The sequence below is a fragment of the Gymnoscopelus microlampas genome (assembly GCF_963454915.1).
Source record: "Gymnoscopelus microlampas genome assembly, chromosome: 21".
In the NCBI taxonomy this organism is placed as follows: domain Eukaryota; kingdom Metazoa; phylum Chordata; class Actinopteri; order Myctophiformes; family Myctophidae; genus Gymnoscopelus; species Gymnoscopelus microlampas.
The window spans coordinates 38886947-38904445 of record NC_139958.1 but is presented as its reverse complement, the minus strand read 5'-3'; the positions used below and the strand labels follow the sequence as shown (position 1 = coordinate 38904445).

The following is a 17499-nucleotide window of genomic DNA, read 5'->3' as shown; positions in this document are numbered from 1 at the left end:
CAAGGCACACCTGGACTTGTCTCTGGGCACACCAGTGTGCCTTGGTACACCGTTTGGGAAGCACAACTAACCCTGAGGCAAGTGTATTTAACCTTGCCATGTTCAAAACTCTACCTTGGGGGAAAAGATTTCCCAAATGTTTACCTTTTTTATATACATAAATTCCTGAGCAAATGTTTAGTTTATAACCGCGATGTGCTGGTCGTACTCAGACATATAAAAGTTTTTTGTGTGTTTTCATTAACATTATGTGGATGAACACATTCCTGTTCTTTCTAGTCTCACACTAGAAAGCTACACTTCATCTAAAGAACTCATTGTGTTATCTATGAGAGATCACATTGCTGTGCAGCCACAGGTCCTGGAGTTAACAGTCGAGCTGTGTTTGCCACTCTGCCCGCACATGTGTTGAGGGCGCTGAAAACAGCAACACAATCCACAACCTTTTCCAAATCAACACGATTTTCATGTATTTCTTTCTGCCTTGGGAAGGTAATTTTAGAAGGTGTAACAGACATACAGTATACTGTATGTATATGATAATACCTGGTTCCTCTGCGTGGATCAGTAACGTCCTAGAATATTAATAACACAAAGTACATATTCCTTCCAGAGTCCGACAAAGTCAGTCCAAATTCACAAACTTCACTGGGGACAGTACCTTGGCCTTCCAATAGAGGGCAGTGTCCTATGAAGTGTGGCATCCAAGTCCTCCATAGCAGTGGGGTCACATCGTAAATTGTTCTGTAACCCACTGTCCAAAAGGACCCTCACGGGTCTGTAACTCTCAGAGTTAAATTAGCGCTGAAGATTTTAGTGTAGTTTGGGGTCCCAGAGATTTAAAGACAACAAAAAAAAATGAATACAAATCTTTCCAATGGGGGTCCATGGCCTCAAACTGGGACCTCTGAAAGTAAAAAAGGTAGAGAGTGGTTTCTCTAACCGTTTGGTCAGATCAGACGTTCTTCTGGGGGTACTTTAAGCATGCTGTCCATCTCCAGCCGCGCTCCGGCCAGCTCCTGGGAGCTGGGGCTGTACGCTCCCTCCGACTGGCGCTTTTTCCTCGCCGTCATCACCATGACGGTCACTGCCACGATGACTATGAGCACACAGAGGCAGGCCAGCGGGATGGCTATCACTAGCCAGGGAGCACGCTCTCTCTGAGCTTGTTTCTGTGGAGGAGGACAATGTCAGTGTTTACTTTTCAATGCGCCATTGATGACTTGGGGTGAACGTGACCTCATTTAACCATTTAAACCGCATAAACTTAGTTGACCGGGGTCCCCCAGGGCTCTATACTAAGCACCTTCCTTTTTTGCCTCTACACAAAATGTCTTTGCCGAACATAGCCTATCTGCAAGCTCACAATGCATCACAATGCAGCGCTTTATGAGCTTGTATATCTGCTACTTTGGGCAAATGGTCGTACAATAGGGATGCTATGGTTCATTTTGTCTGTTCTTATCCCAGGGACCTGTGTCATTTTCAGATTTCTTTGGCTATTCAAAAATAGCAGATATACAAGCTCATAGCGCATTCATTCCCTCTAATGAGCTTGTAGATCTGCTATTTTCCGGCTAAAGTTCTCCTCAGAATTGGAATGCTAATGCAAGGTTAATGTAAAAAAAAGAATCCTATCAAAAAAAGATTTGACGGCCCCCCTGTAGTTACTCTGAGGACCCCCTAGGGGTCCCGCAACCACCTGTTGAAGACCCTTGGTTTAAGTGGCAAGTCAAACCAGGGGTATATTCTACAGCAAATGACATTTCAAAATGTCCTCGCTAATCCTCAAGCTAAAAGCGCTGTTTCACTGGAATACAAGCAGCAATTCATGACATGTGTTTTATGTTAACATAATTAGGATGTGGTATGATGCAATTGAAAGCATCTCACACGTGACGTTCTCAAAGGTGTCATCAGAGGTAGGATTTCATAACAGCTTTTAATGTTTCCATGAAATAAAAAAACATTCTGTGTGTGCGTGCGTGTGCAAGCGTGCGAGTCTGTCTGTCTGTGTGTGTGTGTGTGTGCGTGTGTGTGTGTGTGTGTGTGTGTGTGTGTGTGTGTGTGTGTGTGTGTGTGTGCGTGTGCGTGTGCGTGTGCGTGTGCGTGCGTGTGTGTGTGCGTGTGTGTGTGTCAGAGGTCGTACATTGGTGTCACACATGGGTCCGATGTAACCAGGTGTGCATAAACACAGGAACTTATCGAGTCGGTCCAGACAGGACCCTCCGTTCCGACATGGATTAGATGCACACTCATCTACCTCTGTCTCACAGCTGTAGAGAAGATGAAGAAAATGCACCGTTAAGTTCACAAAGGTTACCACATATGTTGAGTAACTACTGTTATGCGAGCAAAGCTGACCAATTAGAGCAAACAAGTTGGGGTAACCCAGAGCCATATAAGGAGAGTTGCATTCACTTCATCGGGCCAGTCTTCTACAGAGCCTTCTATTGGCGAATAGTGACAAAGCCCTGAACCGGAAGTTTACGGAATGCACCGGAGTCTATGAGCGTTTGTCACTATTTCGAGTTTACATGAACCACATGTGGCGGGCGCTGTTTCTGCCCCCTAGTTGACGTAACTCTCCAATAGAAGGTTCTGGGGTAACCCAGTGGTTCTCAAACTGTTTTTCTGGGGACCCCCTGGAAACTCCTCAATGGCCCTTGGGGGTCCCCGGACCCCACTTTGAGAACTGCTGGGGTAACCTATCTGTCTGTCTGTTATATTAATGTGGTCAGTACCAAAGCATACATTGGTTAAGCCACAAGGGCAATGGCAAAAAGAAAGAAAGAAGATTTTTTCTAGTCAGGGTTTACCTGTCGCCTGCAAAACCTGGCACACAGGAGCAGTTTGCCCCCCATGGACCCTCGTTGCAGACGCCATCGTTGTCACACCGCACGTCTGTACCACACTGTAGTGGAGGGTAATCCCACCTGGTACACACACGCACACGCACGCACACGCACGCACACACACACACACACACACACACACACACACACACACACACACACACACACACACACACACACACACACACACACACACACACACACACACACACACACACACACACAGATGATATGAATCTCTGGACTAATGTGATAGCCTGGTACCTACAGTACACAACCCGAGGTTCCAAGCAGGGGTGCCAAGAGTTAATCAAAACTAATCAATTATAAAAAGTAATACATTTTAATAAGAGTACATTTGGGGGGAAAGATTGTTTTTGTTTTTTTATGTTCCAAAATTGTCAAAAATAGCAAAAAAAAATGGATCTACAAGCTTACAATTCATCAAACTGCGACGTGTTGAGAGCTTGTGTATTAGCTTATTTTGCTGCTTTTGACACTGTTGTATGACTAATTTGCAGTCTCATCTGACTAATCGATTTAGTTGATTATAAAACATATATACAAATATATATCCTAAAAATACACTTCTCAATTATTCGATTAATCGAAAAAAGTATTCAATAGAAAAAATAGTGAAGAAGAAAAATCCATCAGTTCATTAGTTCCAGGACAGATCCTCTATAGCTGGCACATACAGTACTCACTGGCAGAGTGGTCCGCTGTACTCGTCGGGACATGAACAGGTGTAGGTGTTTGGGCCGTCCTCGCACGTGCCTCCGTTTTGGCAGCCGTGATGCTCGCACTCGTCCAGGTCGGCGTCGCACACCTCGCCCCCGTACCCGGCGTGGCAGACGCACTGGAACCCGGCCAGGCGGTCCTCGCATGTCCCGTGAACGCAGGGCAGCGGCGCGCAGTCGTCCGTGTCCACCTGGCACCGCTCGCCCTCCCACCCGGGGTGGCACGCGCAGCCGTACTGGTTGAACAGGTCCTCGCACGCGGCCGCGTTTTGGCACGGGTTCGAGTCGCAGACGGGGGCGCTGGTAGGTGAGATAGGAAAGTTGACATGTTTTTTTTTGTTCAAGGTTTCTTTATTTTATATTTTCACATATAGGTCAATAACAAAAGGTATACAAAAACAGTGATATGTTACCCCTCCCACCCCCCCAAAGTTCCCGCCCCGAAGGAAAGTTGTTAACTAGTAGATTCAAATTATTATTACAAAACATACACTTGCCAATTGAGCCCTATTTTATGATTAGTCTATTCGATGATAGCCGAATTTTACAAAACTGTTACTTTCCAGGATTTAAATTCAGTAGATGTACAGCAGATGTATTGTACTTTTGATGCTTTTGTGTGACGCTGTAGTATGATCAATTACAGGGCATTAATGTACGAATAAACATAAAAGTTAAAATATGGAGATAGGTAGTTTCTGCCCAACAGAAACGCTTGGTAATCTAAGTATATTTTGATGCCAATACTTTTGTATTTTTTACTCAAGTAAAACGTTCAATACTAGCCTTTTACTTGTAACGGAGTATTTTTATATTGCGGTATTGCTAATTTCAGTGTAAAAAAAAAAATCGGAGCACTTCCGCCACTGACCTGGTGCAACCCACGTTGATCTTCCCGTCTCCGACGATGTGGAACTGGGAGGTCTGCGGCGCCTGGCGGTCGTCTACGTAGGGCAGGTAGACTCCTCCCACCCGCACCGCGCCTAGGCAGCCCGCGAAGCTGTCGGCGATGGCGAACACGGCGTCCTCCTCGTTGAGGAAGCCCAGGTCCACGGCCGGCCCGGGCGAGCTGCTGGCGTCCGTGATCCCGTCGACGGAGATGACCCAGCGCGACACCTCAGAATCAGAAGAATCAGAATCAGAATCAAATATAGAAACAATCAAAACATTTTTTTTGTCTCGGGTGGCTCTTCAGGATTCTCTTCAGGAAAAGTAGTGAAAATAGCTGATCTGCAAGCTATAGGCGACATGTTTTGAGTTTGAGATGTATTCATTCATTCAACCATTCATTCATTCATTCATTCATTCATTCATTCATTCATTTTAAACGAATTAAAGTGAAAGTGAACTAGTGAAACTATTGTCCTGTCTGTGGGTTTTATAAATATTAAATCAATGAAAAGTATTAACAAGAGATTTTGACAAAATAATAACTATGCTGGATCCACACAGGGGATTGTTTTTCCCCATTTCCTGGAAATTAACAGTTTTGGACATACAGTACTGTAGGCTACAACGTTTCTGCATGACAGCAACTCAGATTAAAATTTTCTTTCTTTCTTTCTTTCTACCTATACCCAACAACGATGATAATGTAGTAGAAGGTATGTAGTCTACGTGATATTTTACAACGCTAGCATCACGTTGCATGATGAGAAATGCCCACCTCGCTGCCCGGCTTGGCCGACGCGATCGTCACGCGGTGCCAGCTCCCGTCCGAGACCCGCCGTATGCCCGTGAAGACCAGCGCCTCGACGCTGTTGCCGGCGTGGAACTCCACGTGGACGGAGGAGTCCAGGAGACCCACCATCAGCAGGTCGGACCCGGACCCGGACGCGCCGAGGGTGGCTCGCAGTAGCACGGCGTTCTCGGAGCGGGTGCGTAGCTCGATGTACAGGGAGGTCACAGCTTCGACCAGGGTGCCTTCGGCGCTGAATTGCACGGGGTTGTTCTCAAACGTGGCGCTGTACACACCTGCAGGTCAAACACACAGGGTTTAGGTTTGGTTGGTTCGGTTTGAGTTCTTCTAAGACAATCTATTGGTGTCATTTGGAAACAAAGTAATGAATCTAAACCAATCTGCATGATTGAGAAGAGAGAAGGTTAACTAGTAGGCCTACTGTATGGTAGTGTACAGTAAAGGACCACTTTACCCATTTTCATCCTATCTTCACATGATTTGTCCTCACTAATGCTCATCATACAGTAATATGGTAACGTACCATTTCTGTCTACTCACTCTGTGTCTCAGAGGAGGCCTGTGGAGAGTTCAGAAACCCGCCTACCAGTGACATCATCGGTGGGCAGGTCATTTCAAACAAGAATTCAAACGTTTTATTTGATTCGATTTTTTTATCGATGCAAGAACAATGGGCTTCTATTTCAGCATGCTAACTTTTCAGGAAGAGAAAGGCTGCAGTTGCTATTGGCTTGGAATCCTCATCGATGATGTCATTGGTGGGCAGGTTTCTGAACTGTCCACAGTCCACCAATGAGATGCAGAGTGAGTAAAATGGGTGAAGTGCTCCTTAAATACGATATAACTATATCTGTATGGTAGAGAAGCATAACACTATATATCACTAGTGGTTGGAGGTGGTCTACCTACTCTGCCGTTGAGACATTTAGACCTTGGAGTTAGGTAGGACACCTACTGTTTGACAACGTCAATAACGTATTTAAAACATTTTGAAGAAGTTCAACTCACGTTGTGAGCTTGTAGATCGGCTATTTGAACTATTTTTAAATCTTTTTCGAAATAGTAAGAAATGGCAAAAACGTTTAGGGATAAGGGGTAAGGCGGCGTGCAAGATAGGGCCCTAGATGCGCCACTATTGTATTGCTTTCATTCTTTAACAAAGAATCAGCAACGAAAATCTCGCTTACATTCATATCCATCGGCCAGGTCCATGCAGTACCCTCCGTTGACACAGGGGTCGCTAACGCACCACACACGTGTCTCACAGGTCTTGCCAGTGTACTCCTCCGGACAGAGACATGTGAAGTCATTGAATGTGATACCGCACTGACCTCCATTCAGACATGGATCCTCCTGTAGATCACAGATGTTTAGAAGAATTTAATCTCAACTAACCAAACCAAAAAAATAAGGCCAAAGACGAAACAAAACACTCCTGGAGCAAGGCTCTATTCACAGCAGCCATATTATGAAGACATTCACAGGTGTTACCAATGATACTAATGAAGGCTCTGTTCCATTCTGGTCAAACAGAGTCAGGGTGCTGATATTATGCATGTTGGCTCACTGGAAACACTCTGTTACACCAGTGGGTCTACAGTTGGGGTCCAGGGACCCTGTAACTCTGAGAGTGTACAAATGGAACCAAATGGACCCGTAAGGGTCCATTTGGTTCCATTTGTACACTCTCAGAGTTGTGGGGGTCGTGGAAACCACTGTGCTAGACTAAATGGAACAGAGCCTTCATTAGTATCATTGGTAACACCTGTGAAAGAAGTGATCATATGGCTGCTGTGCATAGAGCCTATTGGGGTTAAACTTTTCATGCACACTCCCAGTAGGCCAAGGAAGAACCTCCACCCCATATTTTTCATAATTGGCCTGATGGCAGTGCTATAAAAGGCTGCTTCTGATTTTGGCCTGCATCTTGAACCTTGCAAGGGTCCATTTGGTTCCTAACTATCAATAATTTAGCCGGGGACCCCCTGGAACCCCCTCAAGGACCCCTTAAGGACCCCTTGAGGTCCCCGGACCCTACTGTTACGGAACCAGTCCCGTAACACAGTGGTTCCCAAACGTTTTAGCTCAAAACCCAAAAGAGAAGAAATTAGACGTTTGCCCGGGACCCAAACAGTATAAAATAGCAGATCTACAAGCTCACAACGCATTGTTTGTGCCGAGTTGTGAGCTTGTACATCTGCTATTTTCACTATAATTTTTTTTTTTAAATGTATTGATGGAAATTATTCGATTTTCGAAGTTTTTTTGATGAAATACTTTTGAAAAATGTTGGAATTGTTTGTAATTGATGAAAATGTTATGATTTTCTTTGTTTAAACTACTTTTTTCCTTTGAAATAATACACACATCCCTCACCTTACAGGTGTCATCACTGACACAGCCGCTCGTCATGCTTTCATTTTCGTCGCTGTGAACCTCCTCATCCTCGGACCCGTCCCAGGGCTCCGCCTCCAGACGCGCGGCGTCCAATCGCAGGTCCTGCAGGCAGCCTTTGAACCCGCCCCCCCACGGCTCGGAGCTCCACCCCCCGGGCAGGCCTCCTACGTAGGCCACATCCCCACCGGCAACCTCCACTTCAGGGACGGAGCCGATCCCGTAGCGCAGGTCACCATGCTGGAAGAACACCTGTCCTTGTTGCACATCCACCTGGAGAGGAGGAAAGTACTTTTACTCAAGTGCTGTACTGTACTTAAAGGGGTACTTCACTTTAACCCATTAAGACCTGAGGCCATGCACGTGCACACATAGACATCAAAGGGGGCTTGAGCCCCTGCCCTTTTGTCTGTCGGTAAAAAGTGCCCTTGTCTCCTCTGACTGTAAACTGTAGAAACCCCTGCGCGCACCTGCAGTAAAGCTTACTTAACTGAGACCCGTGCCGTGCAGTGCTCGCGCAGAATTATAGTTGATTTACAAGCTCACAACGCGTCGCAACGCCAGGCATTGTGAGCTTGTGGATCGGCTATTTTTTGGGTGCGCGATACCGCCCGGCAAACGAAGTATATTATACACAATCGAAACCTAACTGAGGCCACAACTGAACGCAGTGAATGCACGCAGAACACGGACCAATTGTTTGAGACAGATTAGGTATGTATGGACCAAAAATATATATATATAGCTGTTAAATTACTTGTCAAGCAGGAGCCTATATCTCTCTCTCTCTCTCTCTCTCTCTCTCTCTCTCTCTCTCTCTCTCTCTCTCTCTCTCTCTCTCTCTCGGTGTCAGCAGCAGTGGTGGGAAAAGTACTCAATTTCTTTACTTAAGTAAAAGTACTCATTATACAGAAGAATAAGTGGCGTCGTTAGGCGGGGGCTTCGGTGGCTATAGCCACCAATGTTTTATCCAAAGCCACCAATAAAAAAATTATAAAAAAAAGTTGTTTTAATTTTTTTTTTAAATATATCTATAACCCAACCCTAAAACCGAAATAAAGTAACAAAAAACGGGTAAAAAAGTACCCGAATCCGACGAATATCCGCAAAATTTCGCGCGCGCTTCGCGCGCGCAGGGGGGACACATGCATGTGCCCTTTTCAAATTCCAGCCCCTGCCTCTCCAAATCTCTCTGCACGTCTCTGCCTGAGGCCTCTTCTACAAAAGCCTTCCAGTAGTTCTCACACTTTCAAGGTTTCTCAAAAATGTTCAAGGATAGCAGATATACAAGCTTGTATATCTGCTATTTTTGAATAGCCAAAGCTAAAATCTGAAATGACACAGATGCTTTATTCCCGAATGTTTGAATGGTTTGAAACACTTCTGGGGTCATTTTAACGTCTACTCAGGCTTTTGTGTTGCACCACAGACAGTTTTTGTTGACAGACATGTCGCTTGATTCAATATTTGGATAGGCTATATAATTTTGTATTTCTTTTAAAAACCATGAGTCATTGAAAACACATGTTCTTGCTTCTGGTGACTGATCATTGTGACCATGTAGATGTGCTATTTTTTGCTATTCGTTGTACAAGAAGTGTCTAGAACGTGGTTAAGCATGTTTTGTGTGTGCATGCGTGCGCATGTAGGGGTCTCAGCTTGTGTCAGAATTCGGGGGGTCTCCAACGAAAAAGAAACAACCAAAAAATGGTTTGGAACCACTGACACAGACCTGTAGGAACCTCTTCTCTCCGCTGGTCATGAAGATGGGTGCGGTCACAGGGACGCCATTGGCCAGTGAGCTGACAAACACCCGGCCCATTCCCAGGTACAGCGAAAAGTACACCTCTCCTTCCTCCTCCTCCTCTTCCTCAGCGTGGCGTCTCAGTTGGAAGAGGAGGCCGTCAGGCTTCAAGGAGCGCAGGAACAAGGACACACTGAAGTCCCCGCTGTGTCCCTCCGCTACGACATAGGAACTGAAACTCACCGAGTCTTCATGGCTGTACGTCCACGATGGAAACTCTGTTCAGGACCACAACGGAAAAAAACAAATGTGTGTTTATGTGTGTCATTGTATGAGATTATTACAAAAGCAAATTCATCTAACAGAGCAGCAAGAAATGTGGTTTTACTGTAACTTTGATATCGTCTCTGTCGGGCAGAATGTATCTCCGCGTTTCAACTTTTTATGTCAGTTTATGTGACGGTCAAACTGTGCTATTATATATAGTATATAGTTTTTATGTTGTTCATGCTGGATTTCTTAAACCGTTATTTCATTACATGCAGGATTATTACTTATTTTTTTGTATTATTATCTTGTCATATTGTATTGTTGTGTTAGCACATGTCATATAGAACATTTCTTTGCTTCTACCTGAGCAAATGACAAATAAATCTCTCTTGATTCTTGATTCAATATCAGATCATATCGTTGCTGTCGGGCAAACGTAAATTATCGCCTTACTTAGTCACATGAATCAAAAGTAGCAAATCTGCTAGCTCGAATGAGCTTGTAGATCATAGATCATATGTCCAAAACAGTTTTGGACATATGAGACGATATAATAATCATCATTTTATGACATCCCTAATAGCACATATTCCCTGTGTTTATGAGTTGGGGCCACATATCACTCAATGCAGATGTTCATGATTTTTTTCAGTAGCGGACAGACACTGCAATCATAAAGACTGGTTCTAAAATATCCCTTTTTACCTATTTCGCCAGTGGCAAATGGTCTTACCGTCAGAGCAGCTTTCGCCATGGTAGGGTCTATAGCAGTCACAGCGGTAGCTGGTCCACAAGTCCACACAGCGTCCATTACCAGAGCAGGGGTCAGGCGAACACCATTCTGTTTTACTGCAACCCAGCTCCATGATCTGGTCCTCTGCAACAGGGTCATTATAGTTAAAGGACGACTTCACCCATTTTCAACCTATCTTCATGTAATTGGTCCTCACTAATGCTCATGATAAAATGGCACCATTTTATCAGTCTGTGTCTAATGTGGGCACTTCAGAAACCTGCATACCAGTGACCAGCGTTTTTTATTAACGCAATAGCAATGGCTTCCAATATATCATGCTAACTTTCCAGGAATAGAAAACCTGCAGTTAGCTTGGATTACCCACTTGGATGACACCCGCTTGGATTCTTTCTGAACTGTCCACAGCCCTACTCTGAGACACGGAGTAAGAAGACAAAAATATGGTACCATATTTTAATGAACATGAGAGAGGACCAATTGAAAATTGGTAAAGTGGTCCTTTAACTAAAACTAACAAAATATCCAAAACTAGAATTGGAAAAACATTTTAGTTAATAATAACTAACTCAAAATGTATTATGTGACAAAAATAAAAATAAACTATAATAACCTTGTGGCAGCTCCTGGGGTAGGATGGCTTTATGGTCGATCAGCAGGTCCTCCATGCACCCGATGAAGCTCGCCCCCGTGGCAGTGAGTTCCAGTAACTCCTCCGGCGCTCCGGCAACGTAAACGTGAGCGAACGCGTCGGAGGGGTGGAAAACGGGCCCGTCCGGATCGCCATCGGCGACCCTGCAACCCGGGTCGCCACAGCCGGGGCCTCTCACGATCAAAACCAGACCCCCGTCCTCCACAAACACATGGGCGTCCCACCAGCCCCCGTCGCTGACCGGCTCGGGGAACATGACGCTTAACTCGGCGTCCTCGGACAGCGCCTTCAGAACGACAATCAGAATCAACGTTTTTGTCACATCATAGGTTTACATTTGTATTAAAGTCGTTGAAATAGTTTTTTTGTGCAAGCTCCATCTTTTGTAGTTTTCAGGAAAAAGGGGGTAAGAGAGAGGGAGAGTAAGGAGAACGCATGGGAAAGAAATAGCTGGGAGGGAATTCAGAAAAATCGTGCACTTGGTGCTCCTAGAAAAAGATCTTGATAATTTTGGCCGAATTCCCTTCCAGCTAAAAAAACGGGTCAAAGACAAATCTATGATACGTACATGTATACATAATAGCATAAAAAGGTAGCAGGTGGTTAGACATAAGGTGCAACACGTAGCAGTTATTCACGGTACATGCGGTTAGACATCAGGTGCAAAAAGTAGAATGCACATGAGGTTAGACATAAAATGCCAAAAAAAAGTATAAGAAGGTGCAATACATGAGGTACAGCACTAGAAGGGTATAGACATACCTTCAGTAATGAGGTACAGCGCTAGAAGGTATAGACATATACCCTCAGTACATGGGGTACAGCACTAGAAGAGTATAGACAGATACCTTCAGTACAAGGTATAGTCATATACCTCCAGTACATGAGGTACAGTACAACACTAGAAGGTTATATAGACCATACATGGGCCACATGCGGCCCTCAGATTCACTTAATGCGGCCCACAGGTTAATATCGGAAAACTGATATATTATTGATTTCAGCTGTTACAATTCCAAACATGCAAACATGACCCGCTTTAATTACCTCAGTCTATATTAGTAGCTTAAATGACTAGTATTAACATTCTATTGTATTTTTTATGTCCAATGTGTTTGTATTTAAGTTCATAAAGTTAACGTAATTATAACTAAATGGATTTGAAATTCAATAAAAAAAAATACTTTTCAGGATTCCACTTCAAAAACAGAAAAAAAAATCAGGATTCCAATTCAAAAATAGCAAAAATAGCAGATGTACAAGCTCAAAACGTGTCGCAGCGGCTACTTTTGCTACTTTTGTGTGACATTGAATTAATTTACGAAAAAGGTTAAAATATGGAAATAAGAGGAGACGGCCACAGCCAGTCGTGGCTGTGTGGCCGTGTCCGTCCAGCCAGGGGTGGCAGGTGGCTCCGTTTTGACACTCGTGGTCGACGCATCCGTGGAGCTGAACCTCGCAGTGGTCTCTGCCCAACAGCATATACTGTATGCAATGTGGCCCTCTGGAGTGAGTGTGGAAATATAGTGGCCCTCTCCATCCTCAAAGTTACCCACCCCTGGTATAGATATATACCTTCAGTACATGAGGTACAGCACTAAAAGGGTATAGATACCTTCGCGTGAAGGCTGCCGGTTTCGATCTCCAGCAGCAGGTGGTTGTCGGCGTCGCCTCTGTAGAAGAGCAACATGTTTGGCAGCGTGGTTCGGAAGCGGAGCCGCACGCCTCCGGGCTCGCGGTGGTGACCGTCGTCGTCGCTGTGTTGGTGCGCGTCCCTGACTTCTCGTTCCTCTTCCGGCGCGACTTCGACGCGGACGAAGCCCAGGGCGCGGAGGGAGAAGGTGGTCGGCGTGGAACAGTGCTCGTCGTAGAAGCCGTGAGCGCAGAGGCAGTCGTGGCTGTGGCCGTCTCCGTCCAGCCAGGGGTGGCAGGTGGCTCCGTTTTGACACTCGTGGTCGACGCACCCGTGGAGCTGAACCTCGCAGTGGTCTCCGCCCCAGGGCAGGTCGCCAGGCTCCGGCGCCGGACAGTGGCAGGTGTAGGAGGCTACGGCGTCCTCGCACCGGCCGCCGTTGTGACACGGCTGGCTCTGACATTCGTCGATGTTCACTTCACACATGTCGCCTGGGGGGGGGGGGGGATGGTGTAGTGACTCGAGTAGGGAAGCATGTTTTGTTGCTGTCGGGCAGAAACCTTGTATCTTCATGTTCTAACTTTTTGTGTTTTTTCGTAAATTCACGCCCTACTGTACTTGATCATACTATAGCGTCAAACAATGGTATCAAAAGTAGCAGATCTGCTAGCTCGAAGCGCAGTGCGAAGCCTGCAATAGCTTTGCCAGGTTGAAAGTGGTTAAAGGTAGCTGATTTACTTTTGTTAAATAGCTCTATATTCTGATAGTACTCATTGCTATAGAGTGTGTGTTCAGTAAAGGGAGTCTCCCATGTCTCACCAGCTCTTTATTAAACAGAAAATGCATTTTCAGTGCTCTCTCCCGATTGGCTTAAATGTTGTCACCTACCTGAAAATGTATTTATGGTCTATTTACTAAAGAGCTGGAGAGACCCCTGTGACCGAACAAACGCTCTGTAGCAATGATTACTATCAGAATATAGTACTTTAACCTTTTAACAAAAAGTATAAAATAAAAAAAAATAACACTTACCCTACCTTTAAGTATGTCTGCTTGTTTTATAAATATTTAACCTATGTTAAGTATTAACAAGAGCTTGCGACTTAACAATAACTACGTTGGATCAATTGGAACAGAGGTTATATTATTTTTACTTTTTGGACATAAAAGGTTTCTCCCCGACAGTAACATTTAGAGCTGAAGAGAAAGCATGTTGTATTAAACACCTTAAACACATTATTATCCAGGATTATTTGTTACAAATGATTTGATCAGACAAAGTGCTGGTCAGTGGTGGAAAGTAACTAAGTACATTTACTTAAGTACTGTACTCAAGTACAATTTTGAGGTATTTGTACTTTACTTGAGTATTTCCAATTTTCAATACTTTTACTTTTACTCCACTACATCTCAGAGGCAAATGTTGTACTTTTACTCCACTACAATTATTTGAACACTTTAGTTACTAGTTACTTTGTAGATTTTGATTATTATTACAAAACATACATTAACCACTTCAGCCCTAATATACATTTCGGCCATTTGAAAATAGCAGATCTACAAGCGATGTGACGCATTGTGAGCTTGTAGATCGGCAATTTTCTAAAGATTTTTAATACATTTCACACCTTGAAATGGGACATTCTGCATAATGAGTACTTTTACTTTTGGTACTTTAATTCCATTTCGATGACAATACTTTTGTACTTTTACTCATGTACATTTTCAATTCCGGACTTTTACTTGCAACAGAGTATTTCTATATTGCAGCATTGATACTTTTACTTAAGTAAAAACATTTGAGTACTTTTCCCACCACTGGTGCTGGTGAAAATGTCTGACCTGTGAATCCATCGGAGCAGGTACAGATGTATCCATTGATCTGGTCCTCACATGATGCACCGTTCTGGCACGGTTCAGACTCACACTCATCGATGTCCACAGAGCAGTTCTCTCCTACAACGTAACACACGACAAATCAAACATTAATCTATAGCAGCTATAGCAACTTTGATGATGGAGAGGGCCACTATATTTCCACACTCACTCCAGGCGGCCACATTGCATATTGTTGCTGTCGGGCAGGTATATCTCCATATTTTAACTTTTTCCGTAAATTAATGCCGTACTTCGTCATTCTAGTATGTCACAAAAAGTATCAAAAATAGCTGATCTAGCTCAAAATGCAACGCGTTTTGAGCTTGTAGATCTGCTATTTTTGGTATTTTTTAATTGGAGTCCTGAATTCTTTTTTGGCATTTTTGAATTGGAATCCTGAATCTAGATCTACAAGCTCACAGCGCGTCACTTTGTGCCGCGCTGTGAGCTTGTACATCGGCTATTTTTTAACATTTTGTGAAAAATCTTGAAAGTGTGAGAGAAATGCTGCTTTAGAAGGCATTTGTAGAATCGGCTGGTGACAGGATTTCCTTCCTCCTGGTGCAGCAGTATAGGACATGGTTTTGTGTGGATAATTGCAGGGACCTTTCAGGTTTACCTTGAGCCTTGGCCTGTAACAGTTGTTCTCTTGTTCCGTTATACAATCGTTTGGCCTTTTACTTGTTTTCTGTCTATTAGTGTTTTCATACACCTTCAGGACACCTGTAGAGTATGCTGTTAGAGCTGACGTTGTTTTGTTTATCTTCCAAGAGATTATTATGAGACTTATGTTGAGGGATTCTAGTGGCAACCTCCTGATTGAGTTGATTGTGACCTCATTTAAGGCCCCTGCATGCTACCAAATGAGGTGGTCACCCTATCACTGTTTGTGACCACCGAGACGCATGCGCCCCCCTTTACCCTATTGGGGTGACCTATCATTGCATAGTGGTACCCTATATAAACGTGTGTGTATGCCCTTTACCACTATATATGTCCTGATGAAGGTCTGAACAGGCCGAAACGTTGACGAGCAATAAAAAACCAAGTGGAGCTTTTTGCAAACTTCACCAGTGTGCAGACTATATTCTTTTTTCATTTGTAGAATCGGCCTCAGGTCTTAATACGGAGATAAGACGTTTTCTGCCGGACAGCATACGATAATGTAAGGGGGAGGATTGGTATAATGGCTAAATTAGGAGAACAGTTAAAAAAGATAATTGCTGCAGACCTGCGTATCCAGGCTGACACTGGCAGATGTATCCTGCAGCGTTTGAGTAGTGGAGCTCCCAGTCCGTTTCCCAACTGGAAGGGTCAGACCGCTGGAAGCACTCTGCTCCGTTCTCACAGGGAGAGTCAGCGCACTCATCGATGTCTATCTCACAGTGCTCTCCTTCATAGCCTGGAGAAATGATGAGAAAATGTTGCTTCAATGGCTTCTATTCAGAATGCCAAACATGTTATTTTTAGCTCAACACCGTCTTAATGTTGTGTGACCCCAAAAAATATTTCGTCAAGCCCATTTTTGGGTCACAGGCAAAAAAGGAAATATCCTTTTTTTCTTCTTCTTTTTTTGTACAAAAGAAAAAAGATCTCAAAATAAAGAAATCATCCAAAAGAAAAATCCAGAGAAAAAAATCATTAAAAAATGAAATCATAGAAAAATTAAATAAGGGCTTAAGTGCTCATCTATTTTTGGTGTGTTTGGGTCTCAGGGAGCAGCCAAATGTCAGGGACGGCAAGTTCATATTGGATAAAACCATTTACAACATATTTTGAGCGTATCGATCAAAATGTAATAATAATGTGTAATTGTCACAAAATCCCAAGACACACCTGGACTTGTCTCATGGCACCGTTTGAGAACCACTGACTGAAGCACCAGTAAGTGTAGTTTTACAGTAGATGGGCAGATAATGTGTAGGTTGACGGAATACAAGAAATGCTCGCCACCATGGGTATTCCTAAACGTAACCTCAGTAAAACTATGCCTAAACCTATAACTTTATTCCTAAACGCAACCTCAGTAAAACTATGCCTAAACCTATAACCTTATTCCTGAACGCAACCTCAGTAAAACTATGCCTAAACCTATAACCTTATTCCTAAACACAACCTCAGTAAAACTATGCCTAAACCTAACCTTATTCCTTAACGCAACCTCAGTAAAACTATGCCTAAACCTATTCCTTAACGCAACCTCAGTAAAACTATGCCTAAACCTAACCTTATTCCTAACCTTAACCTCAGTAAAACTATGCCTAAACCTAACCTTATTCCTAACCTTAACCTCAGTAAAACTATGCCTAAACCTATAACCTTATTCTTAAACGCAACCTCAGTAAAAATATGCCTAAACCTATAACCTTATTCTTAAACGCAACCTCAGTAAAACTATGCCTAAACCTAACCTTATTCCTTAACGCAACCTCAGTAAAACTATGCCTAAACCTAACCTTATTCCTTAACGCAACCTCAGTAAAACTATGCCTAAACTTAACCTTACCTTAACCTCAGTAAAACTATGCCTAAACCTATAACCTTATTCTTAAACGCAACCTCAGTAAAACTATGCCTAAACCTAACCTTATTCCTAATCGCAACCTCAGTAAAACTATGCCTAAACCTAACCTTATTCCTAAACGTAACCTCAGTAAAACTATGCCTAAACCTAACCTTATTCCTAACCTTAACCTCAGTAAAACTATGCCTAAACCTAAACTTATTCCTAAACGTAACCTCAGTAAAACTATGCCTAAACCTAACCTTATTCCTAAACGCAAGTTACGCAACCTCAGTAAAACTATGCCTAAACCTAACCTTATTCCTAAACGCAACCTCAGTAAAACTATGCCTAAACCTAACCTTATTCCTAAACGC

At 43.6% G+C, this 17499-nt stretch overlaps 1 protein-coding gene across 1 annotated transcript in view; it reads right to left on the bottom strand.

Moving 5' to 3' along the window:
• Positions 1 to 950: 950 nt before the first annotated feature.
• Positions 951 to 17499, bottom strand: part of crb2a (crumbs cell polarity complex component 2a) — a gene marked incomplete at both ends in the record, with an annotated part of 29058 nt that continues 12509 nt past the window's right edge. Inside the window, 14 exons of the mRNA XM_084047258.1 lie at positions 951 to 1172; positions 2150 to 2276; positions 2820 to 2936; positions 3563 to 3895; positions 4467 to 4711; positions 5262 to 5569; positions 6482 to 6647; positions 7671 to 7961; positions 9421 to 9710; positions 10436 to 10579; positions 11070 to 11394; positions 12724 to 13232; positions 14584 to 14697; positions 15851 to 16021. Of these exons, the coding sequence (XP_083903384.1) occupies positions 951 to 1172; positions 2150 to 2276; positions 2820 to 2936; positions 3563 to 3895; positions 4467 to 4711; positions 5262 to 5569; positions 6482 to 6647; positions 7671 to 7961; positions 9421 to 9710; positions 10436 to 10579; positions 11070 to 11394; positions 12724 to 13232; positions 14584 to 14697; positions 15851 to 16021 (3362 nt within the window). The remainder of the gene's footprint in view (positions 1173 to 2149; positions 2277 to 2819; positions 2937 to 3562; positions 3896 to 4466; positions 4712 to 5261; positions 5570 to 6481; positions 6648 to 7670; positions 7962 to 9420; positions 9711 to 10435; positions 10580 to 11069; positions 11395 to 12723; positions 13233 to 14583; positions 14698 to 15850; positions 16022 to 17499) is intronic.